The 27,273-nt window shown below is 59.2% G+C and overlaps 1 protein-coding gene across 4 annotated transcripts in view; it reads left to right on the top strand.

The window, feature by feature from the left end:
* The window catches only part of FBXL18 (F-box and leucine rich repeat protein 18), a 75,860-nt gene that overhangs the window by 23,092 nt on the left and 25,495 nt on the right, over nucleotides 1-27,273 (top strand). The window contains exons 4-5 of one of the 4 annotated variants that reach the window (XM_040455788.1): nucleotides 628-846; nucleotides 16,603-21,297. In XM_040455788.1, coding sequence (XP_040311722.1) covers nucleotides 628-846; nucleotides 16,603-16,759 — 376 coding nt within the window. In that variant the 3' untranslated portion in view covers nucleotides 16,760-21,297. Of the gene's footprint in view, nucleotides 1-627; nucleotides 849-7,066; nucleotides 7,378-16,602; nucleotides 21,298-27,273 lie in introns of those variants that run through there. The other 3 variants (XM_040455791.1, XM_040455789.1, XM_040455790.1) reach the window with 3 other exon arrangements.

Here is a 27,273-nt window from a genome sequence, read left to right as displayed (position 1 = left end):
ACCTCCCATCTGTCGTGGCTGTCTGTGGCCGAGGTCCCGGTTTTGTAGATCGGCTCTTCTTTGCCTTCAGCCCCTATCTACGGGGGGACCTGCCCGGTGTCGCCTCCCCTTCCGTGGCGGGAGGACTGGGGATCTGTCGCCTTCCCTTCCGTGGCCGGGGTGGCCCCAGCCTCCAGATCCCCTCCACTGCCCTCAGCCTGTCGTTGTGTGTCACAGGAGGGCAGCAGTGTGTGGCTGGGATCCCATGTAAGCGCGGCTCCCCGCCCCCTGCCCGACAGGTCAGCGTTTGAGGTGGGTGGGGTGCCGAGCGGCCAGCCCAGCCAGCGTGCGGGTCTCCAGGCTCCGGGCAGTGGCCGGCTGGGGTCTGTACGGTGGCTCGCCCGTCGTGTCAGGCCTCCAGGGTCTGCCCCCAACTCGGGATCAGCTGGGAAGGCCCTGGGGTCTGTGTCTCCTCCCGATGCCCCGGGGGACTGTGGCGTAGACAGGCGTGGGGACAGCCGGTCTGGGTCTGGCTCCCAGAGACCCGCTTGGCCCCCCGCGAGAGGCTCCCCCTCTCCCCCCGCCCCGCGCCGGGGGGGGGGGGGGTCTGGCAGCAGCGTGGGCTCACACTGCCCTCTCTCCCCGCAGGCTGGAGCAGCCCTACTTCAGCGCCAACGCCCAGTTCTTCCAGGCGCTGAGCCAGTGCTCCGCGCTGCAGCGCCTCTGCCTGGTGTCTCGCAGCGGCACCCTCCAGCCCGAGGCCGTGCTGGCCTTCATGGCGCGCTGCCTGCACGTCGTCGTGTGTCACATGTTCACCGGGGAGTCCCTGGCCACCTGCAAGAGCCTGCAGCAGTCCCTGCTCCGGAGGTGAGTGGGCGCGGGGCTGGGGTGGGGGGGCGCGCCGGTGACGCGGCTCCTCCCGAGGGCTTGGCGCAGAGGCGGCCGCTTCCTGGGTCGAGAGGGCGCCCGCGGAGGTGGCGTGAGAACGAAGGCCAGCTCCCTTTCGCGGTGGCGCCTCACCTCCCGGGTGCTCCCGCTGCCCCACGGTCAAGTTCCAGGTAGCCGAACTGCAGAGTGTTCCTCCCCCCCCCCCCCCCCCCCCCCCCCGCCAAGCGCACACGTCCCCATGGTGCCGTCGTCCAGATGAGGAGTGACACTGCGCTACCCCCGGTCGGCCCGCAGACCTTAGGATTTCCTCAGTGCCTGCCCTGGTCCTTTCCCGTCCGGGGTTTGATTCAGAGCCCTTGTCCCAGTGGTAGTCACGTCGTCTTAGCCTTCGGCCCGTGACAGCCCTCGGTTTCTCCTGGTCTCTCATGACCTTGACGCTTTGTGCAGAGCACGGGCCAGGTGTTTGGTAGGATGTCCGTCGTCACCCACGGTGACGCTGTGTCCTCGGCGTGGTGTGCCAGGGACACAGGGTGCTGTCACGTCTTCTCATTGGTGTCTGCGGGATCCTCGGCTGTAAAGTCTCGTTATTCCCTTTCGAATGAAGAAGCATCTCGTGGGGAGATACTTACAGAGTCTGCAGATACCCTGGTTCTCGTCGGAGTTTTGCCCGCTCATCTTGGCATCCACCGATGGATCTTTCTAGTGACAGTTGCTTTACTTTGACGTCTGGCTGTGATGGTTGTCTGTTTCCTTCATTCCTCCCACATTTGTTAATGGAGCTGTGCTCTGAGAAGGAACCTGTCCCCTCTCTGCATTCACTTACTTCCTCAGCATCTTGTATCAGCATGGACTCATGGGTACTCGTTTCATTCAGTGGGCTTTTGTCACGCTCACACCGTTCATGGGTTGCACAGATCGTTCCAGATTTGGCCGTGGGCGTGTTCTTTCAGATTGGGTCCTGTGTCCCCTTCGACATGCCCCTTCCTTTTCTGAGCTTTTCCTTCCGTTCTTCCTTTTCCTTACTTTTCTGTCAGTACAAGATATTCCAGGCCCAGCCCTGGAATCCACCATTTCCTCATGGAGCCTGGCTCCTTTTATTAGAGGCTGGAATTAGAAACCAAGGCCGGGTGTGGGGTATGCTCACTGCTGCTGGGGTGTCACCGCCTCCAGGCCCCCTTATGGACGCAGTAGGAAATTGAGGTGTGTATGTTCTGTTTTGTTTTGTTTTACTTTGTTTTAATTTTTTTAAATGTTTATTCTTGAGGGAGAGAGAGAGCCTGCACACGTGAGAGCAGGGGAGGGGCAGAGAGAGAGGGAGACACAGAATCTGAAGCAGGTTCCGGGCTCTGAGCTGTCAGCACAGAGCCCGATGCGGGGCTCGAACTCGTGAACTGTGAGATCATGACCTGAGCCGAAGTCGGTCGCTTAACCGACCGAGCCACCCAGGCACCCCTACATGTTCTTTTTTTTAATGTTTATTTATTTATTTTAGGAGAGAGAGTGGGTATGCCCGTGTGCACGTGGGGGAGGGGCCGAGAGAGAGAGAGAGAGAGAATCTCAAGCAGGCTTCGCACTGTCAGTGCAGAACCTGACTTGGGCTTGGTGTCATGAACCGCAAGATCATGACCTGAGCCGAAACCAAGACTTGGACACTCAACTGACGGAGCCACTCAGACGCCCCGATGTGTGTATGTCCTTACACACATCCATATTTGTGTGTCCCCGTCGCCCGTTTGCATCCACATCAAAGACAGGTTCATACTGACACGTCCCGTCCAGCCCAGCAGCCCAGGGTTCCCGTTCCTGCAGACTCCTTCTTCCTTCCTCACGACCTCCCTCCCTGTCGTTGAACAGTCTGAGTGTCACCATCCACAGGGTGTTTGCTGGTTCGCTCCGCCCTCGGGCGCACACCCAAGGCAGTTTGGGAATCGCCAGCCCACCGCCTAGAGCCTGGAGGATAATCCGTATTCACGCTCTTGGCCCGCCCCCCCCCCCCCCCACAGTCCCTGCTTTCCGGAGTTACTCAGGGTTGTTCTTTGCACCCCATCCCTTCAGTGTGCTCATCTCACTTGTTTGTCATGCAGTCAGGGACCTTTATCGCTGTGTCACGTAGCATTTTGCCTTCGCACCGCGTCCTGGTAGGTTTTATTTGTCCCGTGTTTCCGTACGTGAAGCCAAGCCTTGCTGTGGCGCTCAGAGTCAGGGCTCTATCAGACGGCGGCCTCGGAGAAGCGCCGCCCCATGCCCCCTCCCTCCGCCTCGCTACCACCCCATCCCCCCCTTAGACAACTGGTCTTGTCAGTTCTCAGTGATTCGTTCTGTGTGTTCTTTTTTCACAAATGAACAGATACACAGTATTTTCTCCTGTGCGCTTTCTGATATGTGCTTTGCTTTTTTGCTTAATAACACGTATGTTGGATTTCAGGTCGTACGGCCCTGCGTTCTTTTTCGTCGTGAGATGTATATACATAGCACAGTTTCCCGTTTCAACTGTTTTTTTTTTAAGTTTATTTATTTTGAGAGAGACAGAGACAGGTGAACCGGGGAGGGACAGAGAGAGAGAATCCCAGGCAGCCTCCGTGCTGCCATTGCAGAGCCAGATGCTGGGCTCGAACTCACGAAACCATGAGATCATGACCTGAGCTGAAATCAAAAATCAGATGCCCAACCGACTGAGCCACCTAGGGCCACCACCCCTCTCCCCCCCACCAAAAACAGTTAAGGGGCACCTGGTGGCTCAGTTGGGTGAGTGTCCAACTCTTGATTTAGGCTCAGGTCGTGATCCTGATCTCAGGGTTGTGGGATTGAGCCCCGTGTCGGCTTCCCCACTGAGTGTGGACCCTGCTTAAGATTCTCTCTCTCCCTCTTTAAAAAAACAAAAACAAAAGTGATGACAGTTTTAACTGGTTGTAAGTGTTCCGTCCGGTGGCGTCGAGCAGGTCCACATTGTTGTGTGATCACCAGCCTCCATCCTCGGACTTTTCACCTTCCGAAAACGGAGGCCCTGTCTCCAGAAACACTAACCTCCCGGCCCCTGGCTCCCACCCTCTCCCTGTCTTGGAGTCTGACCACTCCGACGACCTCACCCAAGTGGAACCACGCAGTATTTGTCGTTTTAGGTCTGGCCTTTTCTGCATTCCCTTTGGAATGCACAGAAATAAAACATTGAGATAAAAGATAATCATGCATCGATTGAAACAAAGCTCCCTTGACTTGTTGCACCTGCCGGTGTGAGTTTGGTTTCCAAGTCCCAGGAGTACATCCCCAAGTACATCCCCTGAGAAGCATGGGGTTTTGTTTCTGTGTGTTTGTAACGTCCATAATGTCTGATACTGGCACGTGGCTATGCAGCCTGTGTTTTTTCCACCGGGGATTTGAGGTCTGCCGCTGTTCATTAGTGCTAGTTCGTTCCTGCCATGCGCTATGCGCAGTAACCCTTCAAATGGATTTGTCACGTTTTATGTTTCTGTTCTGCTGATGGATGTTCGGGCTGTTTTCCTGTGTTTCCTCTATCCCGGTGAATGTCCCTGTGCAGCTACCAGATTCCCAGATGCGACACTATCAGACACCAAAATCGGGGCACCCGGGGTGGCTCCGTCGGTCAAGCATCTGACTTCGGCTCAGGTCATGATCTCGCAGCGTGTGCGAGTCCGAGCCCCGCGTCGGGCTCCGTGCTGACGGCTCGGAGCCTGGAGCCTGCTGCGGATTCTGTGTCTCCCTCTCTCTCTGCCCCTCCCCCACTCACTCTCTGTCTCTGAAAGATGAATAAACGTTAAAAAAAAATTTTTTTTTTTTTTAAAGAAAATGGCAAAATGCTCTCCAAAGTGATTCTCCCAAGCCCTGCTTCCCCTGGCGGAGTGTGAGAGAGTTCCTGCCCTGCATCCGTGCCCCACCCCTTGATATCGTTGGGCTTTGGGCTTGTCCTGGTCTCCTGGGTGAGGAGGGCCCTCCTGCTGTCCAAGCTTGTGTCTCGTCTGTTCCCAGCAAGCGTCGTCTGGCGTGTTCATCACCAGGCTCTCACCTGGTCTGTGATCAGCTCCGCAGACGCCTTACTTCTCTGTCGGCCTTGGCTTTGGGTGGTGGTGTGTTGGCTGGTGAGAGGCTGGGCCGTGCCCGGAGTCCGTGGGCCCACCGTATCGGGTCCTCCTCCTGGTTCCTGCTGTGTCTGTCGTCGCTTCAGGTTGCTGCCATGCGTTTAACGGCCGCCTCCACTGCCTCTCTTACACCCGGAGCTTCCTCTCACACTTGCCGCCTGTCCTGTTCCCCTTCTGGCGAACCCAGGTATCAAAGCCGGCTGGTTTGTCTGCAAAGTAGAGCCACATGGGCTTTGAGTGGCAGTCACGGGGAGCCTCCCCGGGGACTGCACTTGCCAACCTGAGTCCTGCGTGTGCTGGAGGCTCAAAGACCTCCTGGAAACGCTGATCGCACTGGGGTGTTGCGTTAACTAAACAGGTAGCCCGATACCTTCAGCCAAGTGAGCGTCGATGCCCCTCCAGCAGGCAATGGTGAGCATGAGTTAGCCTAACACTTGGCCAAGCAATTGAGTGAGGCCGTGCTCCTAGGCTCCCCTTCGGTCGAGTGCCCCACACTGCACAGCCTCCCTGGCTCCACTCCAGACTCCAGAGCACTCCCCGTGCAGTGCTCCGCAGATCCCCGGTCCCCCCAGGCTGGGCTGTGCTGTGCTGTGTGAGGACGGTGACTGTCGAGTGAAGACTTGGGGATTCCTGAGCTTCCAGCACGTGCTGGGGAGTTTGAGTGAGGGGTAGAATTGAAGTCTCGACTAATGACCGGAGTTGCTCAATATCAGATCAGTTGCCTCCGTCTTAGGCTGACCGAGGACAGCTTATCAGGTGGAAACCAGCGTGCGGGCTGACGGGCACCGTCTCTGCAGCCAGCGCCAGGAGAAATTCTCAATCGGCAGTCCTTACCTTTCCCTCTGTGCTGAAGTCCTCGGAGATGCAAAGGTCATCAGCTCCTGAACCATGAGACCATGACCTGAGCTGAAATCAAGAGTCGGACGCTTAACCCACTGAGCCCCCCAGGCGCCCCTTGAAGCCTTTTTTATACACATACCATAAACGTTACCATCTTGGCTGCTTGTAAGTGTAGAGGCATACCTCCCTTTATCGTGCTTTGTGCGCCGGTCCTGTGTTTCGTTTTGTTTTACAAATGGGAAGTTTGTGGCAGTTCTGCATCAAGCAAGTCTGTTAGTGTCATTTTTCCAACAGCTTTTGCTCACTGCGTGTCTCTGTGTCACATTTTGGTAGTTCTCCCAGCATTTCAAACGTTTTCTTTGTTATTAAATTTATTACGGTGACCCGTGATCTTGTGATCGTGAAAACTAACCCGCTTACCCAGCTCCCCTGGAACCTCTGTTGACTTTCTATTTCTTTTTCTTTCTTTCTTTCTTTCTTTTTTTTTTTTTAATTTATTTATCTTGAGAGAGGGAGAGAGAGTGCAGGAAGGGGCAGAGAGAGGGGGGAGAGAGAGAATCCCAGGCAGGCTCCACACTGTCAAGCACAGACAGAACCTGATGCGGGGCTTGAACTTACACACCGTGAGATCGTGACCTGAGTCAAAATCAAGAGTCAGTCGCTTAACTGACTGAGCCACCCAGACTCCCCCTTAATTTTATTTTTAAGCAACCTCTACACCCAACTTGGGGCTCAAACTCATGACCCTAAGATCAAGAGTCGCACCTTCCACTGACTCAGCCAGCCAGGCGCCCCAGTGCTGAGATCTTTCAACTCTTAAATTTTTTGTGTCTTTGCTCTTCATGTAGACTTTGAAGCAGTAGGTACTGGGACAGTCGTGAGTCAAGGCAGTAGAGTTCAAACACTTCCTGCTCCTCGAGGGGCAGCGCTCTGCCCCCCTCGCCCTGCACTGGGGCGTCTTTAGAAGCCGTGCACCCCCTCGCCTTCAGTGCCCTGCAGACCAGGGCCCCCGTCTTCCTCTCAAGAGTGTGGCATTCCTGGAGGCGGAGCTAGAACTTAGATAAGCTCCCAGAATTTGAACAAGTCGGGAGGAATGCTTCCTGGAGAGAACTTGACCCGAGTGAGCAGGTTGTTTGGGCAGCGGCCATTTAGAGTCCTCTCGTGAGGAAGTGCGCGGCGTCCCTGAAAGAGAGCTGAGTGTGGACGCTTGGGGTCAGCACGGCCGCGAGGGTCGCTTCCTCCACCAGTTTTGTGTCCCGGGGATCGGGGGGAGCTGACAGGGAGGAGGCCGCCGATGTTAACAAAATGCCAAAGACAGCCATCAGCCGGGAGCTCTCCAGAATTTCCGGTGGCCTTGCCGGACGGACTTCACGTCTGTCTTTGCAGTTTGCTGCTGAACTGCTCAGGAGAAATCCTAGCTGAGGTTTTCCTTTCCCTGGTTATGGAAATAATATGTTAATACTCCTCTAAAAATTTGGACCACGCGTCAAGCTGCTTTTCAGTGAGAGCTCCCCATGGTTCCACCAACCAGAGGTCATCACAGCCGGCCGACCCGGGGTGGAGTTATCATATGGTGTGTACTCTGATTTTTTTTTTTTTTTTTTTCTGATTTTACTTTTAAGTGTTCTCTACACCCAGCGTGGGGCTCGAACTCACAACCACAAGATCAAAATTCGCAGGCTCTATGGACTGAGCCAGCCTGGGGCCCCTACTCTGATTTAAAAAAATGTAACACATTGTAGATGGTTTTTATGTCCATAAATCTGCACGTGATTGTTATCATTTCTTAATGTTTTGTAGTGTTTACTTTTGCAAGAGAGACAGATTGCAAGCAGGGGAGGGGCAGAGAGAGAGGGAGACACAGAAGCCAAGGCAGGCTCCAGGCTCCGAGCTGTCAGCACAGAGCCCGACGCGGGGCTCGAACTCACAAATGGTGAGGTCATGACGTGAGCTGAAGTCGGATGCTTTACTGACTGAGCCACCCGGGTGCCCCTCTGCACATGATTACTTTTCATTCTGTTTTGTGTCTGTTAATGGGTGGGTCGCGGTCTCTGGTCTGGCCGTAGCTCACTCTGTGTACCACTGACTCCCCCTCACCTTCCGCTTCAGGAGTCTTCCGGCTCTGGAGCCCGTGTCGGCGAGGGCAGCTCACCGTCGCGTGTCCACACCTCAGGATGCTTGTTGGGTGGGATGGAGTCAATGCTGTTGGTGTGCCTGAGATTCGGGGGGCTGAGTCGGGTGCAGGCTGTGCGGCCCGGGCGCTGTGGGCTTTGGGAGGGACCGCAGCTGTCTGGGAAGTGGGGTGCGCGGCAGGTCGTGCGGCTGCCCCGCCCTGTGCTCTCCCCACGCACCTGCTGTCCGTGCAGGCGAAGGCCGCTTTTCTCTGGTGCACGATGGAGACGCTGCTGGGCCGGCTCTGCCCTTTCGGCCACGGGGAAGAGTTGCCAGTCCTGTGTCCCCCTCGCTGACTTGCTGTAGGTCACCGCATTCCCGGGGGCTCTGGCTTTGGGGAGCTGGCACCTCCCCGCTGGACGTGTTCTGCCAGAGGAGCTGGGACTGGCCCGTCTGCTCCCACCCGTTGCCAAAAGCCGCGGCTTGGAGAACCCTGTGGGGTTCTGCCTCTCTCCCCGCCGAAGGGTAGCTTCCCACAGAGACGGGGACCAGCTTTCCATGTACACACAGGAGCCTTCTCAGAAACTGAGAACATCTGAGGCCACCACGCCGTTCAGAAGCCCGTGCTTGTGACAAGAGAGCGTCTGAACGTCTCCCTCCCCATGTGGGTGTCATTGGCCGACGAAGGTAATTTGTCATTCTGATCCTCAGAATCCTTCTCAACACAGTGCTCTGGGCCGCTGTGCTCTTGGCACGAAGATGCCAGTCCCTGCTCTCAGCTTCTCTTTCTCACTCTCGGTTCTTTTCTCGAGGTCCCTGTCTGCAGCCTGCTCGCCTCCTGGTGGCCTGGTCAAGGGCATCCCTCCCCTGGCCTCTCGGACCGCGCCCACCTGCCCCTTTCTTAGGGGGCATAGCACTCCCAGTTATGTTCTTTGCAGCCCCTGCAGTTGATGAGGTCTGAGGCCCGGTGTGCTCTGTTTTCCGCGCCCGGGTCACGAGCCGGGTGCAGGGCTGGGCTCACTGATGGCCCCAGTGGGCACCGATCACAGCCGACGCTTGGGGCGCGGCGTCCGAGAGCAGACCTGAGGTTGGCCTTGGTTAAATGGACATCCTGGGCGGAGGCCGCACCCATCTCTCTGTCCCCGCGTCCCAGCACTTGGCACAGGCCCGGGCCATGGCCGGGTCCCCCGCGTGCCTAGTGCCACCTCAGGGGAATTAAGGGCCCGTTCTGGCCTGCGGTGCCTGGAGCCCTCGCGTCTCCAGTGAACCTCCTCGGAGCCTCTGCTCCGGGCCCCTGCCTCGATGCTGGGGGCTGTGCCAGCGCTGTGTATCGTTGCCTCTTACTCAAGCCTCACGGAAGTCCTCTGAGATACGGGCCATTAGTCCTGGTGTACAGATGGGGAAACTGAGGGCTCTCAGAGTCAGGTGAGGAGTGCAGCCTGGACCCCAGCATGGGGAGGATGGGAGGTTGTGTCCAGAGGGGAGAAGGGTTAGGGCCTTGCCGGGTGCTGCGTGGGCTCTCCAGAGCCACGTGGGCATTTCACCCTGAGCCCGCAAGCCCTGAGGGAGGCTCACAGGTCTGAAGAATCTTCTGTGCTTGCCAGAGCTGCACCCACGTCCAGGTTCTACCGGAAGCCTTTCTCTGGCCGTGCTGCAGGGGGCAGGGCCGAGATGCAGCCCGACGGGAGAGGTGCTGGCCCGCCTCTGCGCGGGTGTCCCGGTGGCCTCTGCGCTTGTCTGTGGCGCGGCCCCTGCTGTGGGTCTGGGCCAGCACAGGGAGGCTCCGGCAGTCGGGCCGCACACGGGTGACCTGCTGGCCTTTCCAGTCGCGCAGGACCCTGGGCCGCGGGGCCCCTTGCGGCCTTGCTGCCAGAGCAGGGACCCAGCTGCTTTTCTGCGATGTCGCCAGCAGATGGCGCCGTGGCTCGCAGCAACCTGAAGGTTCCCGACCCGGCCCTAGGTTTCTGGCCTCCAGGCCTGCGTTCCACCAGGGAAAAGGGAAAGGCTGGGATTTGTCATCACTTTTCTGCTGCCTTTCTTTTCTCTTATCTCCTTCCCTGCCTCAGGCTCAGGGAATTGTGGAGCCAGCAGGGGGGCGCACTTGGCCCTGGGCTGCCCTGCCACTCCCTGCCCGGTTTCTCCCCGTGACTCAGCTGTGACTCAGCCACAGGGCTGCTGTCACATCTGCGGTCCTGTCACTGGGCGAGTGGCTCCTCTCTTCGGGGTCGGCACTTTCCCTCTGGTTTATGTGTCTGATCTCCATGTGTCTCACAGGTCCCGTCGTGGTGCCCTTTGTGGGGGTGGCATCGGGACTTGGGCTTGGAGCCCAGCCCTGCCTCTCAGGCTGCCTCGGTTTCCTCAGTTGGGAGGCGGGTTTGTGACCATACCGGACATAGTCATAATGGCGGTGGCGATGTGTGTCCCACACCAAGCGCAGCGTCCTGACGGGCATCCGTTCTTTCTTACTTTCTGTTCTTTGCTCTTTCAAGTTTGAAACGCTGAACACTCGGGCCTTTCTCTGACCTCTGTGGCGTCCCCCCCTCCGGGTTTGGAGGGCTTCTTCTGCACGTTCCCCCACTTTGGGTCGTCTGGTGTTCCCATTGTCGGGTCTGGGTTTAGAGCTCGGACGGTGCCGTGGGGCAGCGACGCCTGTGGGCCCGGGGCTCTCAGGGCCCCTTTGGGGACCGGGACGAAGCTTTCCCGCCTGCCGCCCTCCTCCCACCATGGGCGCACCCCGGCTTCACGGGGTCGGCTGTTTGCCCCCAGCTCCCTCCTGGCCTCAGACACCTTGCCTGTCGGTTCCGTTTGCTGTCTCTCCTAGAGACCCGGAGTCCTGTCCCCGCCAGGTTAGTAGCGCCTGGCTGCCCCTCTGTCTGGGCCCCGGTCAGCCTGGTGAGGAGCCGGGCGGCGCGGCCCTTCCTCTGTGGCGGGATTGTCCTTTGACTTTTCAGGTCTGAGCCGCACACCAAGCCACAGCTCTGCTGTCCCCTGGCCTAGTACCGGGTGGGGAGGGCTCTTTCCAGGGGGCTGTCAGCTTTTCTGGTTTTCTTTGACTCTGCCCTTCCTGGAAGCTTCCTGCGAGGCCTCGTGGCCCCCGGGGGGTGGGCGAGGGCCGTGTCAGCCCTCCAGTGTTCTTGGTGTCCCACACAGAGTGACGGCAGCTTGCTTTAGTCTGTGTGGCATCCTGCTGAGCTCAGCCCTACCTTGTACCCTCAGATCCCATCAGCTGGGCTCACGCTGTGGCCTCTTCACTTACTCGCTCTGTGACTTCAAGTCACTCTTGTGTCTGAGCTGAGTTTCCTGTCTAAAATAGCATCTCACCGACTCTGTGCCCGTCCTGGTGAGTGTTACACGGGCGGCGGCCGGACCTTCTGCTCTGCAGATGGGGCAGCCCGGCTTCGTGAGGTCGGGGACTGTCCCGGTCATCCTGAGAGTGAGGGGCCCTCTGCTGCTCCCATGATCCCCCACGTGCTCTGTCTCCGTGGCAGGGGCACTCAGGGAAGCAAGACGGCGGGGCAGAAGAGGCTTGTGCCCTCAGGCGTCTCCTGTCCGTTGCTAGAGGTGTCTGATGTGAGGACGTGCTGGTTCTGAGACTCAGCCAGGTGCTTTCCAGAAGGTGGTGGCGTTCCAGGCGCCAGTGCCCCGGGGGCCACGCCCATCCCTGGCCTTTCCAGGCCGCGCGTGTTTACTTGTCACTGACCTCTGTCATTTGTCATCCTGAGGGGTCTCGAGCCGGAGTGGGGCAGCCTCCTTTTTCAGAAATGTTGGGAACCCTGACCCCGGGCAGGGGCAGGCGATGTCCCCCGCCCCCCCCGAGCCTCTGCGCCTCAGGTCGGACATTCCACGAGACGGGGTCACGTCTCTGCCTGCGAGGCCTGTGTGGAAATTCCTTCCCCCAGGTGTCCTGGAGAGTCTTGTGCTGGCGAGGAATGTGGGCCTGTGAGGTCGGCAGGCGGTTCGCTGCAAGTTCCTAGCCGCCTGAGCGGGAGGGACGTTCCCCGACCCTGCCCCAAGCCCGTGAGCTCCTTCCCGGCCGGTGCCGGGGCCCTGGCGGCCAGGCCGCCCACGCCCCTGTGCCGCGGGGCTCCGTCTGCGTTTGTGTTCTGGAAATGTGTTTAGAAACGAGTAAAGTTTACAGATGGAGCGATCAATTGTTCAAGTCTGGGGAACCTTGGGAGCTTTAGAATTGAAAGTGGATTTTAAAATTCAGAATTAGCGCTGTTTTGCAGCCTTAATTGCTGGTAAAGGGGCAGTTGAGCTCCACCGTGAATGGCGTTGCCTCACTACGGTTTCTGGGCAGGTTTCTGGGAGGATTTCGTCATTCCCACCTGGATTGCTGATCCACATGTGACCCGGAAAAGGACCAGGCCATCAGGGCTTTGCTTCTCGGGCTCAGCCGGGGGGAGCCCTTGGCCTTGCCTCACAACTAGGAGGCTGGTGAGTTCTGGCTCTGTTGGTGGGGGAGGCCCAAGGGGCTGGATCTGGGAGCGGGCAGGCCTTGGGCCAGGTGCCGTGGGACCCGCTGTAGCCGCCGGCCGGCGGGGGTGGAGAACCATATCAGGGGCCAGACTGGAGCCCCACGCTGCTGATCAGTGTAGAAGACGGTTCAGTGATTAAAATCTCCCGTGGTCCACGTTGTCCAGGCCACCCGAGTGGCGGGACGAGGCCCAGTACCCCGTAGCAGGCTGTGGCTGCACCGGCTGGTGGGCAGGAGACCGGAAAGGTCTAGTCTCTCCTGGGGTACTCCCTGGCCATGAGGGGAGGACCCGCAGGCAGAACCCGGGCCACTCCGAGGTTGGCGCTGGGCATCTGTGGGATCGTCCAGGAGCTCGGCAGTGCGCCTGTACTGCTCCCTAGAGCAGCGTCTCAGTTCTGTGGACTCTGACAAAAGTCCCTTCTCTCCTCCCTGTTGCAGGTTTCACTGATTTTTGCCGTCTGTCTTCGTGCTTCTTGAAGACTGTTATTACCATATGGGTGGCTTCTCTGACTTATCTTCCCACTTTGGCTTTTCTAGAAGACCTTTATCTTGGGGGGAAGAGGCTGTGAGTCTCAATGTTGCTTCTAGTTTCTCTGCAAAGAAGCACACCTGGTGGGTGTTTCGAAGCTGATAGAACCAGTTCTGCCTCCAGGCTGCATACGGCCTGCCCCTCCAGGAGGCCTTCCGCCTCTGTGGCACGTGCAGGCCGTGAGGTCCCAGGGTCCCTCCCTCACTCTAGGGTCGGGCCCAGAGCTGGTTCCAGTGTGGTCACTGTGCAGAGCCCCCGCGTTGTCTGCTCGTGCTGGTGATCAGCACGGAGTCCAGGCCCGTTCTTTCCGCTTCTCCGAAAGGCCGCGGGCCGATGCATAGTGGGCTCACAGGACGAAGGTGCCCTTGCTGATCGGGGAGCCCCCGGCTGTTCTCCACCTTGATCGTGCTGGAACAGTGTTCTCCTGACCCCCTGAGGGTGGGTGGGTCAGCCCGCGGGCTCCTCACCGTGGCCGTCACTGCTGTCCGAGGTCGTTACAGCCTTGTCCTTCAAGGTGTAAAAGTATTCATACGTTTTGACCCAGTAACCCTGTTTCTGGGATTTATTCTGAGGAAACAATTCAAAACGCAGAAATAATTGTACCACGTTAGGTGACGTTTATCAACACGGTAGTAAGAGGAAAGGCCCCTGCGTGTGTGCACCTGGGCGATGCCCGCCGGCGTGCTGGGCGCCCCGTCTCCGTCAGGCCGGAGTGTACACGGTCCCGCTGCTGTGGCCGTGCCGTGTCCTTGTTTAACATAAAGATGTCAAGGACTGGAACAAGCACAACAAAGCTGACCCATGTCATGTACGTTTTGCTGTGTCCCCTAAGCCACGTCTAGAACGAGCGCGTTCAGTACGACAGCAAGACGCACGTGAGGTGGCGAGGCAGGCGGCTGGCCCGGCTGAGGCGGTGCCCGGGCCTCTGCGCTCTCCTGTACCGTTTCTGTCGTATTTTCTCTTTAAACAGAGCAGTGGTTTAGAAGTGAAACATTTCTTCTGCTTCCAGAGCGTGCAGAGAAGGCATTTTGGGTCCCGAGACTTTTGGGTGGCTGAAGGCGCCGTTTAAATACTCCTGGTGTGTGTGCAACAGCCTCAGGTAGAATTTTTCTTTCCTTCCAGCCATTCTAAATGGTGGAGAGTAAATACAGTTTACCTTTTCTTAAGCATCGTCCTCTGGCTCTCCAGGAAGGGCAGGCTTTCTGCCCCATCCACGGTGACCCCTGGTTCTCCTGCTTCTTGTGGGGTCCCCTCCCCGCCTCTGCTGTCACTTGTCACTGTTCCTGGTGGGAGCCTGGCGGCCGAACTCACAGGTGCCGGCGTTAGGACAGGTGAGCAGGCCTCTGCTTGTGGGCACCTCTGTTCCTCGGTGAGGCTTCTGCTGGTGCAGCTCCGGGAAGGCCAGGGCACCTGCCTTGTGCTTTGCCCGATGCCTGTCCCGGGCTGGCGTTGCCGCCCAGGACAGCACGGGGTGTAGCCGGGCCTGAGGACCACGACCGGAGACCTCCTCAGGGTACCTCAGGGTGACACCTGGGGGCAAGCCCACTGACCTCCGGAGGCTGGCTCTCGCCCTCCGTGACTCAGGGCCAGAAGCTCGGCCTTGGGCCTTTATGGTTAGCAACGCAACTGGCCTTGAGCAGGGGAGAGGTTCTGAGGGGTGACCTGTCCTCCGTAGTGTGACTTCTGAACGCGGATAGCCAGAAGTTTTAATTCACTGGATCTGTTTACTTGAATTTCAAACTATATTTGCATCATGCAAAAGAACATTGTAGCACGTACGTAAGTTATGTGGCAGGGTACAGGGAGCAGAACGGATCACACAAGCCCCACCCGCCCCCGCCACCCCTGCCCTATCAAGGACTCGCCTTCACCCGTGGGGCCCCCTCCCGCCCCAAAGGCAGCCCCAGCCCTGCACTTGGACGTGAGTGGTTGCTGTCTTCCCACTTGTCACCACGTCTTCGCTCTGGGCGAGGCCCGCCTGCTGTGTGATGTCCAGTGGTGTCACAGGCCGGGCTGGCCAGCGGGGGCGATGCCCTGAAGGGGCCCTGAGGCTGTGGCTGAAAAAGCACGGGCTCCTTGAGGCCCAGGGAGGGGCTTTGCGGAGACTGCGACTGTGGGTGTGCTCCCGGAGCTCTGTCCAAGTCCACGCGAATCCAGGTGTGAACTGAGAGAGGGAAGGACGTGGGGTTCAGTTGTGGTGGTAGGTAGCACGTCTGCCCGTGGCCCCGGGGACCTTCTGTGTGCGGCTCCGAGTGCTGCTGAGCCCGGCCACCTGGGCGGCCACCCGGAGCTGCCCCCGGGGCTGCGCACGAGGAGCAAAGCTGGGCAGGCAGCTGCATTCCTGTCCTGGCTCTGGGTGAGAAATTACTCCCCCGTTAGCATCCTGACGGCAGCCTGTGAAGAGCCTGGGGTGACGCTGCCTCGGGAAGGCAGGCTGGCGGGCAGGGGAGTCTTTGCAGGCACATCCCACATCCGAGGATATTTTGTTTCAAGTCAGTTGCACGGCGGGTTTGCAGGCAAGGACTTGCCTTGAGGTTCACGGTCACAGACACCGTCGCCCGCGAGCAGGCCACTGAATGCGGAACCGGGAGGCATTTTCTTGGCATCTTTATTGCCAGAGCATCCAGCTTCATGAGTACCTTTCTGGCATTTACTTTCCATGTGTCGTAAATCCATCACTGTGTCCACTGGGGACCCCAGGGAGGGCTGGGGCCGCGGTTTCCTGGTCCCTTTCAGCAGTCCCGGGGCTGTAGGGGAGTTGCCTTTGTTTTGCCAGGTGCCCAGGTTCCCTGTCCTGTGGGCACCTTTGCATCTCTTGCCCCTTGAGACCCGTGGGACGGGCCTTTCTTCCAGAACCAGAGTCGCTCTGGGGTCTGGAGGTCTTTTGTCTCACTCCATAGGGACCAGCGTGTCGTCTTTCTGGGGCTCCTGCAGCCACACTTGTGCTTTGTCTCTTGGCCACTGTGCGGAGTGGGCGGGTACCAACAGGGACTTTGCTCTAAGCAGGGAGGGAGGGGCCCCACGGCCAGGGTGATGGGGGCCGGTCACCCCACTGGCTGTCCACGCGGGGCCCCGGGGAGGGTGACCCGAGACTTTCCGTGGCAGTTGGACGCTTCCTGTGTGCTGTGGGCAGGGCAGACTGCCCCCTCTGTGGGGTGGGGAGGGTGGGGATTCCTCCCTGACCCCCCTTAGTCTGACCCCCCCTTAGTCATGACTTCAGGTGAGGGCTTGTGGCTCCTAGCAGCAGGGCCGGGCGGAGGGCCGCCTCGTCTGACTTGGGGGGTTCTGTGCCCATAGGGTGGCCTGTGGGCAGGCAGGTTTGGCTGCTGTTTCTTTCTCCACCCCCTGCGGGTGTTGTCCTGGCCAGGCGTGGCTTCTGCAGCTCCCAGGAGCCCCCACTGTGTAGGAATGCGATGGCCTGTTCCGACAGGCCGCTCTCCTGGTCCCTCCCCTCGCAGGAGAATGGGTGTCTGGGTGTCTCCTGTGAACCCCACAGAAATGCCACCACCCTAAGTCGGTGGCCTTCCCTCTGGCTGCCCCCCGCCCCGCTGCTCCTGGAGGCCCATTTCTGCTGGTGGGTGGGTGGGCTGGCTCGGCCCTGCGCCTTCCCCCTGCAGCCCTGCGCCTTGCCCCCGCGGCGCCCACCTCCACAGGGCCCCGCTAACGGCTTGCCTCTGGTTCAGTTTCCAGGCTGAGCGGCCCGCGCTGAATGTCGTCATCTTCCCTCTGCTCCACGAGGGCCTGACCAATGTCATCCGGGACGTCCCCATGGTGCACCTGGATGAGATCACCTTATTTAAAAGCAGAGTGGCCGAGGAGCCACCGAACTTGTGGTGGTGACAGGTTCAGCTCGCACTGGCCGAAGCTGCTTCCGTCAGCCAAGCCTCTCGCCTGCCGCTGTCGCCTCTGTCCGTCTCCTGGGCCAGGAAGCGGGACTGCCCCGAGTGGGCACGTGGCCTCGCCGCTCCTGCCCACCGCCTGCCCCTGCCGGACGCCAGGGCCTTTTGGGTCACAAGACGAAGAAAGCCCCCTCCGCCCCGCTGTCCTGTGCACCCACCACCCCCCGGGCCCCCCCCCCCCCCCGGCGCTTCCTCTCGCTTTCTCTTGGCCCTCGCTGAATCGTGGGTTCAGATCCGTGAGGAGGATGAGAAGGAAGAACCGGCTGTCGGGGCGACCTGCAGGGCCCCACGTGGGTGTTGACCTGAGACCCGCGTCCATCACGGGGCGCCGGCTCCTGGGGGCCCTGATGAGGCCCCCAGGGCTGCCCCCACTGCTACTTCAGCCCTCCAGAGTGTCCGTCTGTGCGTGTGTTCCTGGCCACCTGCCGTCAGGCTCTGTGGAGGGGCGGTGCGGGTGCCTGTGAGGGTGACTCGGCTTACCCTGTGACACGACCACGCTGCCGGTAACCGTGCTCTCCTTCCCTCAGGGCAGCTGGGAGCTCACAGGTTTTGTGGCTGCACGTTTGGGCTTCTTTTTCCCAGTAAGACATGTTTTAACCCAGTAATGTCCCCAGTATGTTTCCAGGCAGACAGCGTCAGCCAAATTCAGGGCCGCTGGCTGGGCAGGGCCCCCCGGGGCTGGGATTGCGGGGTACGGCCTGGGGTCTGGCCTGCCGTACGGCCGTCATGACATTCGGCTTTAAAACCTGCAGCCCCCTTGAAGCCCCGTGTTTCTGGGAAAGTACAGATACACCTGACTTCATTAAAGCAACCTGAAATATTAAAAGTTAGGAAGGACATTTAAGGCCAGAGGAGGGATCAAATTACCCCGTTTCATATAGCTTTATTTAGCACTTTAAAAAATTCAGTGCAGCTATTCCAAAAGTGGGGAGCGACTGCCCAGCGTCCAGGGCCTCGCTCCCTGTGTGGAGCCCACTGCCTCTGCCTTCTCGACTGCAAGACTCCCCCGGAGCCGTCGGCCCCTCATCCGGGAGCTCCTGAGGGGCTATGGCTGGTTTCCTTCTACCCAGAGAGTCCGGCCCCACTGCCCTTGGCGATGCTCCTGGAGACTTGTGGGGGATGCCGGGCACCTTCCAGCCAGGGGCAGCCCAGTCTGTGGAGGCGGCCTTGTGCTCTGGGCCAGGGGCACAGAACCCACCGGGCCCTGACATGACATGGCTGTCGTCTGCTTTCCGGCCCCCAGCCCGGCCGTCTTCCCGCTTGGTTTCTGTGGTGACGGTCTCCCCCACTCCCCCGTTCTGCGTAGTGTGTCCTACAGTTGCTCTACTAGAAGACCAGGTCCCTGGGCTTTTCACTCGCCTTTCCTTCCCTGGATTCGTGAGGGGCAAACGGTGCAGCAGCCTCTGACCCCGCCGGGCTGAGGGGCTGGAGGGGGGCAGACAGCAGCTGCAGGAATCAAGCAGGCCTGGGGTCAGGGCCCTGGGAGGAACAGCCTGTCCACAGCCTCTGCCCATCCCAGCGACTTTGGTTGCTCTCCCCTCCCCTGTCTGAGTGGGGGGGGGGGGGGGGGGGGGGGGGGGTTGCACGCCCTTTCCTTGCCCCAGGCTGCAGCTGGCAGTTCTCTGCAGCCTGGCCAGAGGGACTGGTCTGCAGGCTGTCTGCAGGGGAATGCCCTGCAGCCTTCGCCTTGGAGGTCCCGATGCAGTCTGAGAGCCATGCCTGGCCTTGCAGGCTGAGGGACAGACCGCCCTGGGCCCCGGAGAGACAAGGCTGAGGTCCCTAGGGGGCCACGTGGCCGTAGATGAGGGTCTGAGAGTTGGTGGGAGCACCTCCCCTCCCCAGTTTGGGGACATTTCTTTCAGGCGGTGCCTAGAGACCCCCAGGCAAGCGCGGTCGGTGCAGGCAGTGACTTCTCGTGCTCAGTGCAGGAGTGTGTCTGGTCGAGGCCTGACCGCTAGGGAGGTGTGACCCGGGAGGGAGGTGGCCCAGGGCCCTGGGTGGTCTCCTTCAGAGCAACCTGGGCTCAGGCTGGAGAAGGCGCTTTGTCCAGAGGCTGCGATCGTGTGTTCACGTGCCGGCCTGGACGGCCGTTGTCCTGAGCAAGCAGTTTCAACCAGCGGCATCGCTTACGCCCACCGACAGGCTGGGAGGAGCCGTTCACCGGAGGCTGGAGCAAGAGCTGCCGAGGGAAACGGCCCCCAAACAGTAGACCTTGTATTGTTAGCGTCCCCCGTAACCGTTCTTCTACTTAGGGCGAGAATTTCCGCTGCCTCGACACCCGAGACAGGATCCACCAGATGTTAATAATGTGCTTGTTCGCGCTAAGTGCCATTTTGGCAGCAGCGTTAATTGCAATTTATATTCTGCAGCATTTTATGCTGGGAGAAGAACCCACCCTAATGGTCCCCACTTGGCAGAACTGGGCTGTTAAGTGCGGACCATATGCTGCCTGCTGAGAGGGGCCTGGTCAGCACCGGTGGCTGCGTGTGCATGTGCACACGTGTCCATCTGTGCGCACACGCGTGAGTGTCGCCTGCCGTGTGCTCGCCTCTGCATGTGATCGAGTGTGCATGTGTGCACGTGTGCGCGTGAGTGTGTGTGGGTGTGAGAGAGAGAGAAAGCGGCCCGGGGACAAGGTGGGAATGACAGTGCGGGAGGAGAGATCGGGGCATTTATCCCTGTTCAAACAGAAGCCCCCTTGCCCTCCCACGGCCGCTCCTCCCTCCTGGGCCCAGCTTGCCCCTGGACCCGGTGGCTCACTCCTCTCGCTCCTCTCCCGGCCCGGCCGTGCTGCTCCCCGGGCCCTGACTTTGCTGCCACGCCACCAAAGCCCCTGGCCGGAGCGTCTGAAGGTGCTCCGGGGGTGGGGGGGCGGGGGGAGGCATCCGGAGCTCCAGGAGAGCAGAGGCCCGCAGGCTCCCTTCCCTGCCATTGGCTTTTCATTGTCACATGCGAGTATTTTCATTTCCGAGCCCAAGGAGGCTGGACTGGGGACTCTTCACTCTGTCAAATGACTGGGGGGGCAGACCTTATCCCTGCCTGGCAGCTACCCTTCTGAGGACCCAACGATTCACGAGTCTGGGCCCACGTGTCCACCAGGCTGGAGGGCGTGCTCTGCTCGGGCCGGCGACTGTGGCCCAGGATGGGACCTGGATGATGCCCCATGCACCTCGGGTGGCTCTGCAAGGCTGGGTGTTGGGGGCACTGCCCCCTCAACCACCTCTGCACGGGGGCCCCCCGGCTGTGGGCCATCGGACGGGAGGACGAACGTGGCGGGTTCTGGCCAGGAGAGCGGGCCCAGGGGAGCAGGGCCGCAGGAGCCGGAGGACCCGGATGTCTATGGGCCCACGAGGGTCTGAAACCAGCACGTGCCATCCTGATCATGCCAGCGGCCCTCCCGGAGTCTTTGCCAAGAAGGCAGTGACCCCGCGACCTGTCCCCACCTTGCAGGACGGGGGACCCTGCCCTGTGGACCCACCCTCACGACCTCTGAGTGGCCCTGGGGCAGCGGGCAGCCTCCCGCTTCCTCTTGCCTTTGTTATTTGCTCCTTGGAGGCTTGAGAATTGCTGAGACTTTGTAAGAAGAAATACGATGACATGAGAAATCGGTGAGGCCAACGGTGGGAGATTTCGGCGGTTTCGGCCAGAAAACCTGAGGCAATGGAGATGTGGAAGGAGGACGGGCGCCCGAAGTTCTCGTGGCCTTGGCCCTGAACCTCCTCCCCTGCTTGGGCAGGAGGGGACGGGATCACGTGGCAGGGGCTCGGTGCCCGTGCGGCGCTCGCCTGTCTTCTCCGCGTCGGGGGCGCAGAATTCTCACGGGGCACGTGAATGTCTAAGGTCTCGGGTACAGGCCGGGTGGTGTCACCTGAATGTCTGCTTTCTGGAACTCTTCCAGAAACCACGGGAGTGTGGGGCGTTGCGTTGACGTCACAGGGTCCTCTCCGGGCCAGCCAGATGGGGAACGTGGGGGACCCGGGGCTGCTTGTCGCTGTGAGGTCAGGGAGCCCAACTCGCCACCTGGGAGGCTCAGTCTGCGCCAGAAGCTGCCAGACCCGACGAGGGAATAGTTTCCCGTGGAGTCCTAACGGTGTGAACTGGAGGCGTGTCTGCTCTGCTCACTGGAGCGCGTGGGTGGGGGGCCACGTGACACCGTGGCGCAGGTGGGGTCTCCAGGGCTGGCACCAGCCGCCCCTCTGCCGGCCGACCACTGCCTGTCCCCGCGCGGCCGACCCGGAGCCGTTGAGCTCGGCACGTTTCCAAGGGGGCGTGGGGGGAGCTGGCAGGGGGTCTCACGGTATGTGGTGACCAGGTGCTAAGTGACCAAATATGTGTCACCTGCCTTTCCACACAGACCTCCTTATCTGTCTGGTGATGCCCACTCCTGAATTTTGTGTCCAAATGACATTTTGAATGGGTATTTTCATGTAAACTTGTGGCATGTGAAAAGTTTCAAATAAAGTGGACTTGATTTCGAAAGACGGGTGGCCATGCAGTTCTTCCGGGAGGGACCCTCCCTGACCTTTCCCCTGCGACCTTTCCCACCCCTGGGGGGCGGGGGGCACCAATCACCCACGGCTGTTCTGACGTTGGGGTGACTGGGACGGACACGTGAGACCCGGCGGAGGATCCGGAGGCTGTCCGGGGCTCCCTGGAGGAAGCTGCTGGATCAGTTCACGTGCGCTGGGGAGGGAGGTGGCCGGGCAGGCAGGACGCAGGGACACGGCGTGGCCTGAAGCCACTGTCTGCTCCCCAGTGGCAGCTTGAGCTCTGGCAGTGCCTGATGACTGTCTGCCATAGGTGTTACCCAGGGGCCGTGGGGACCGTGTCCGTTTTGTTTATATTATGTATACGTGTGTGTGTATGTGTATGTTTTAAGTTTTAAAAATGCGTTTCCTTATCTTTTTTAAAAAGTTTTTTTAGTGTTTATTTTTGAGAGAGAGAGAGCGTGATCGAGGGAGGGGCAGAGAGAGTAGGGAGACACAGAATCCAAAGCAGGCTCCTGGCTCCGAGCCGTCAGCACAGAGCCTGATGCGGGGCTCAGACTTACAAACGGTAAGATCATGACCAGAGCCGAAGTCAGAGGCTTAACCGACTGAGCCACCCAAGTGCCCCTGTATATGTATTTTTAATTGTGGTAAAATATATATAATAAAATCACTACCTTAACCATTTCTAAGTGTCCAGTTCAGGGGCACTGAGCACATGCACACTTCTGTGCAGCCGTCACCACCATCCCGCTCCAGAACTTTCCATCTTCCCACACTGAGACTCTGTCCCCCAGTCCCCGGCTCTGGGAGTCTGAGGACGCTGGGGACCGCAGAGGAGTGACTGGATTCGTGCTTCTGGGACGGGCTTATTTGCAGCATGTTTCAGGCCGAAATATCCGGCAGCAGACCAGGGCTGTGGGAAGGGGCTGTGGCTGCCGCGTGGGCGGGGTGGAAGGTGCCAGCCGAGGCGGAGAGGCCAGGGCGGGTGGGCGTAGGAGCGAGAAATCCAGCGCCCTGTGCTTCAGACACGTGTGTGACCCCGTGGTTAGGGTGACAGGTGAGTGGTGGAGGGAGGAGCCAGGGCAGGAAACCACGCCCTGGGTGTAGATGAGCAGTTGGGGGATGCTCGTGGCTTCCGTGGGGCAGGTTTGGACAGGGCGTGGCGTGGTGCCTTGCCCCAGTTCCCTGGTGCCCGGAGCCTCTTCCGGCAGCTGGAATCTTCCAGAGGCCTCTTAGGTGACGGTGGTTGATGCAGGCCATCGACCGGGACCTCAGCTGGGCCTGTGGCAGGATTGCCTGCGTGTGGCCTCTCCATGTGGTCTCTCCACGTGGGCTGCTTGGGTTTCCTCACAGCACAGTGGCCGAGTCCCCAGGAAACCCAGACGCTGTGCCCTAGCCTTGGACATCCCGTAGCGTCACCTCCACACACTCCGTTCACTGCGACGGTCACGGGTCCGCCAGATCCAAGGGAAGGGGACGTGCCGTCGCAGCCCCCGGTGGGAGTCACGCCGAGGGAGGTGTCACTCGCAGAGCGTGTGGGACGGGAGCCCAGTGTGGCGTTTTTAGCAAGTGCCTCGTGGTCAGGGGAGGGTGCCTGCATGCGGGGCCGTTGTCCCCCCCGGGCCGTTGGCTTCCCCGGCCAACCTCACCCGGCCTCGCGGGTTGCCGTGGAGGAGGAGGGACCCGCCGAGCCTGGGAGGACGTCTGCTTCCCGGGGGCCTCCTCAGCAGATACCCCTGGTTTGTGGGGAGCGCTGTGCCGCTGGGGGCAGTGAGACGTGAAGAGGTCTGCACGGCCCGGAAAGGCCAGAGCGCGCCCGGGCTTGACGGGGTGTGAAGCGGCCTGGCCTCTGTCCGCAGGCTGGGCCGCAAAAAAAAAACCCATCCAAACGACCTCCAGCGAAGCTGTTCTTGTGGCGGAGATGGAAGAGCCGGACGCCCGTGAGTGAACGGGGTTTGCACCGGAAGCGTCAGGAGTCGAGGCTGGAGGAGGGAGGGATGGTGAGAATGACAAGCTTTGGGGGCGGCCGGGGGGCTCAGTGGTTGAAGCGTCTGACTCTTGATTTCTGCTCAGGTCACGATCTCAGTTCGTGGGACTCACGATCGAGTCCCGTGTTGGGCTCCGTGCTGATGGCGTAGAGCCTGCTTGGGATGTTCTCTCTCTCTCTCTCTCTCTCTCTCTCTCTCTCTCTCTCTTCCCCTCCCCTACTCCCTCTATTTCTCAAATAAATAAATAAAAGCCTTAAAAAAAAAAAAGAATGATAAGCTTTGGTTGCCACCCAGAGCTTTGCACAGGATTTGTTGGTTGCCCCGTTTGCCTCTCCCGGCGGGGGGAGAAGGCGTCGCGGAGCCCTGACCTTCCAGAGCCGAGGGTCTTCTGGGAGTTCGTGTGGCCTGCCCGGAGCCCCACACCAGAAGGGAAAGGGTGCTTTCCCTTGGACCTTGCCCGCCGGCTCTGGGGCCCGAGCCGCGGGAAGTTGCCGCATCGTGAGTTTTGCCCCTTGGCCCCCCCGGCTGCAGGGGCCACACGTAGCACCGCCTAGGGAAGTCGGCCAAAGCCAGGAGCGGGGCCTGGGCGAAGCCCTGACGACCACCCACCCCGGTGAGGAAGGAGGTGGAAGGCCCGCAAGAGGGGTGCAGGCTTGGAACCCCCGGCCCCGCGGATTGCTGCCCTCGCTCACACTCGCGCCGCACACACCCCGGCCCCACCCTCTCTCACCCTTTCACACCCCCTTACAAGCGCGAGCGCAGATCCACCCTCACACCCACACGTGGCCACTGACACGCAAATACCCTCCTACGTCGTAGCTCACACCCAGCCGCTGACACACGCGCACACGCGTTCCCACACACGTTGCCTCGCGTACCTGCCTTCACAGCCCCCCAGCCGTCACACACCCAAGTGTTCACACGGGCACCCGTGCCAGTTCACCCCTCCGCTCACACACCCGCGCCGACACACCTCGCGCCGGCTCGCTCGCCCACGGTCGCTCCCGCCTCCACGCCGAATTTCATGGTGTGCATGCCGGCACCCACACTCTCACACACTCCTGTTCACACCCTCGCCCTACTGTAACGGGGACGCACACTCACACACCTGCTCGAGGGCCGGATCCGTTTCACACCCCAATTACTTAGCACGACCAGTTCAGTTCAACTTTCCTCTTGTGTCTAGCGAGCCCAGAAGATTTGGAAAATTCAGAGAGGCAGAAGGGGAAAGGGAATGACCCATATTCTTAGGAGCCAGAGAGAACCTCTGTTGATATTTTAGTTCATGTCCTTGGAGTCCTCGTCCTGTGCTTTTAAAAAACGTTCTCAGACTGTGATCGTCCCATGTAAGGGTTTTGCTTTATACCAGCAACAATAAAAGCGTCTTCTGCCCTTCCAGACCCATCCGTCTAACAGTACGGTTTGCCATCACGTGGACGCTGCTGGTCCCCCGTCATTGGACAATTAGGTTGTCTCTAATTAGCCACTTTTCCAGGGAGTGCTGCTCTGATACCCTTGTGCTAGAGCGTTCTTCTATATTTAGAATTCTTTCCTTAGGAGAGACTCTCGTTAGTGAAATTTCTGGGTCTACGTATGAATTTTTTAAGGCTGGGAGGAGCCTTAGGGGGTTGTAGAAGCAGAGCTGTATCTCGGGCGTGGGCTGAGCATCTTTCCACAGAACGATCCGGCCCGCGTGTCAGTCCGTGGCTTCAGAACTCGGAGGTCACTTCCCAGTTGCCAAGTGTCCCGATTCCAAATGTACTAGTTTCTCAGGACGTCGATGATTAAGGCATATAAGGGAGCAAACGCAGATAAAGAAAAATTGATAGGTGTCAGATGACGTAAATCCTACCGAATGGTGACTCCCCACACCCCCCAAGTTTGCTTTTGCGTCCAGGGGAGCGGCCAGAGCCCCAGGTCCCTCTCTCCCACTGACCGCCTACACAGGCCTGGACCTGGGGCCTGGCTGTGCGTCCCGCCAGGCCGTCTGTGGAGGTGGCCTAACACCCCCCAAAAGATGTCCATGCCCGCAACCCCCAGGTCCCACGACCATGTTAGGTTACGTGGCAAAGGGCAGGTAAGTTCACCCAAGTCAGCAGACTGGTTACGTGGACAGACTAGCCCCGCATAATCACAAGGGTCCTAGCAAGCAGAGGAGGGAGAACTTCCCTTGTGGCTGGAGGAAGGGACCGGGAACCGTGTGGCCTCCACACGCTGGAAAGCCAAGGACACGGATTCACCCCTAGGGCCTCGGGGAGGAGCCAGCCCCTGGCAACATCTGGATTTTAGCCAGTGAGGTTTGGGTCACACTGATGGAGCCATTAAGTTTGTGGGCCTTGACCACAGTGTTAGCAGCCAGCAGGGACCTCCCCCCCGCCTGTCTCCCACCCATCCTTTGGCGCGCAGGGCCGCAGGCCAAGGCAGAGAGGAACCGCCGCCCCCGTGTCCGCCAAAGGGAAGGATTATCTGGTGACTTTATTTTTTCCTTTTAATTCTTTTCCGTCCTTTTCCAGACTTTCTATAATGGTCATGGATGAACTCAATTCTGAGATGTAAACAAAACCAAACACACACAGGAGAACAAAGCAAACAGACATAATTTTGTTAAAAACGTAGTACGGAGCCCTTAACGAGAACAGATCGCGTCTCTGTGTGATAAAACAGAAGGTTGTTCGCGGTGTATGGACCCAAGGGCAGATTGCAGGATACTACACGAGCTGTGATAAAACGATCAGGGTAGGTTTGTGCAAAGCAAAACCCAGTACACACCGGCCATCAGCGGAGGGGTCTTGGTGGGGAGTGGGCTACCCAATGTGAGGTCGGTTCCGGGGTCCCTGGAGCCGGCCAGAGGCAGCGTGGGCAGTTTAGACAAACCCAGAGTGGACAGGAGCCCCCCCCCCCGCCCCCTGCCGGGTCTGGGTGGTGGGGAACGGTTCACAAAGCCTTGGTGGGCTTTGAGGAACTCCTTCAGAGACACCCAGCCAGGTTTTCTACTCTTCGTCTCTGTAATTTGACTACTCCTGGGACCTCCTAGAAGTGGAGCCATATAGTGCCATGGTCAGAATGCTTGTGTCCACCCCCAAATTCATGTGCTGAAGCCCTGACCCCCACGGTGATGGTGTAAGGGGGTGGGGCCTTCGGCAGGTGCTTCGCTGCAGAGTGAGACACGGGATGGGCGGGTAAGACCCCATGGGATGCTGTCCCTACCGAGAGTCCTTCATTTTTCTGGAATAAACATTTCCCCAGGTTGCTGCAGGCCTCTGATTAATTTCCAGAGTTCTGAAAAAATTGATTCTGATCGTTTTTTGCCCCTTTTTTTTCCATTGCTTCTACGAAGGCGTGAGTTTTCAAAGGTTCCTATGTGGCCACTGTCGCTCCTGTCCCCTCGTGCATCACTTTTGACAGCTGGGTAATATTCCACCGGGTGGCAATTACAACTTACTCAACCCATCCCCTGTGGTTGAACATTTTTTTAAATTCCTTTTCTTACAGTTTATTTATTTTGAGAGAGGATAGAGAGAATCCCAAGCACTATCCCAGTGCAGAGCCTGATGTGGGGCTCAATCCCACGAACTGTGAGATCATGATCTGAGCCAAAGTCAAGAGTCAGATGCTTAACCGACTGAGCCACCCAGGCACTCCAAGACTGAGACGCATCTAAATGTTCAACCACAGGGGCACCTGGGTGTCTCCGTCGGTTAAGCGTCTGACTCTTGACTTTGGCTCAGGCCGTGATTTCACAGTTCATGAGTTCGAGCCCTGAGTTGGGCTCTGTGCTGATGGCAGGAGCCTGGAGCCTGCTTTGGATTCTGTGTCTCCCTCTCTCTCTGCCCCTCCCCCACTCACACTCTGTCTCTCTCTCTCTCAAAAGTAAGTATTAAAACATTTTTTTTTTAATTTTTTTTTCAACGTTTATTTATTTTTGGGACAGAGAGAGACAGAGCATGAACGGGGGAGGGGCAGAGAGAGAGGGAGAC

Source organism: Herpailurus yagouaroundi, unplaced genomic scaffold (genome assembly GCF_014898765.1).
Source record: "Herpailurus yagouaroundi ecotype Mexico unplaced genomic scaffold, PumYag 216, whole genome shotgun sequence".
Taxonomy (NCBI): domain Eukaryota; kingdom Metazoa; phylum Chordata; class Mammalia; order Carnivora; family Felidae; genus Herpailurus; species Herpailurus yagouaroundi.
The sequence above is the reverse complement of the archived record's forward strand: the minus strand, read 5'-3'. Positions and strand labels throughout refer to the sequence as shown.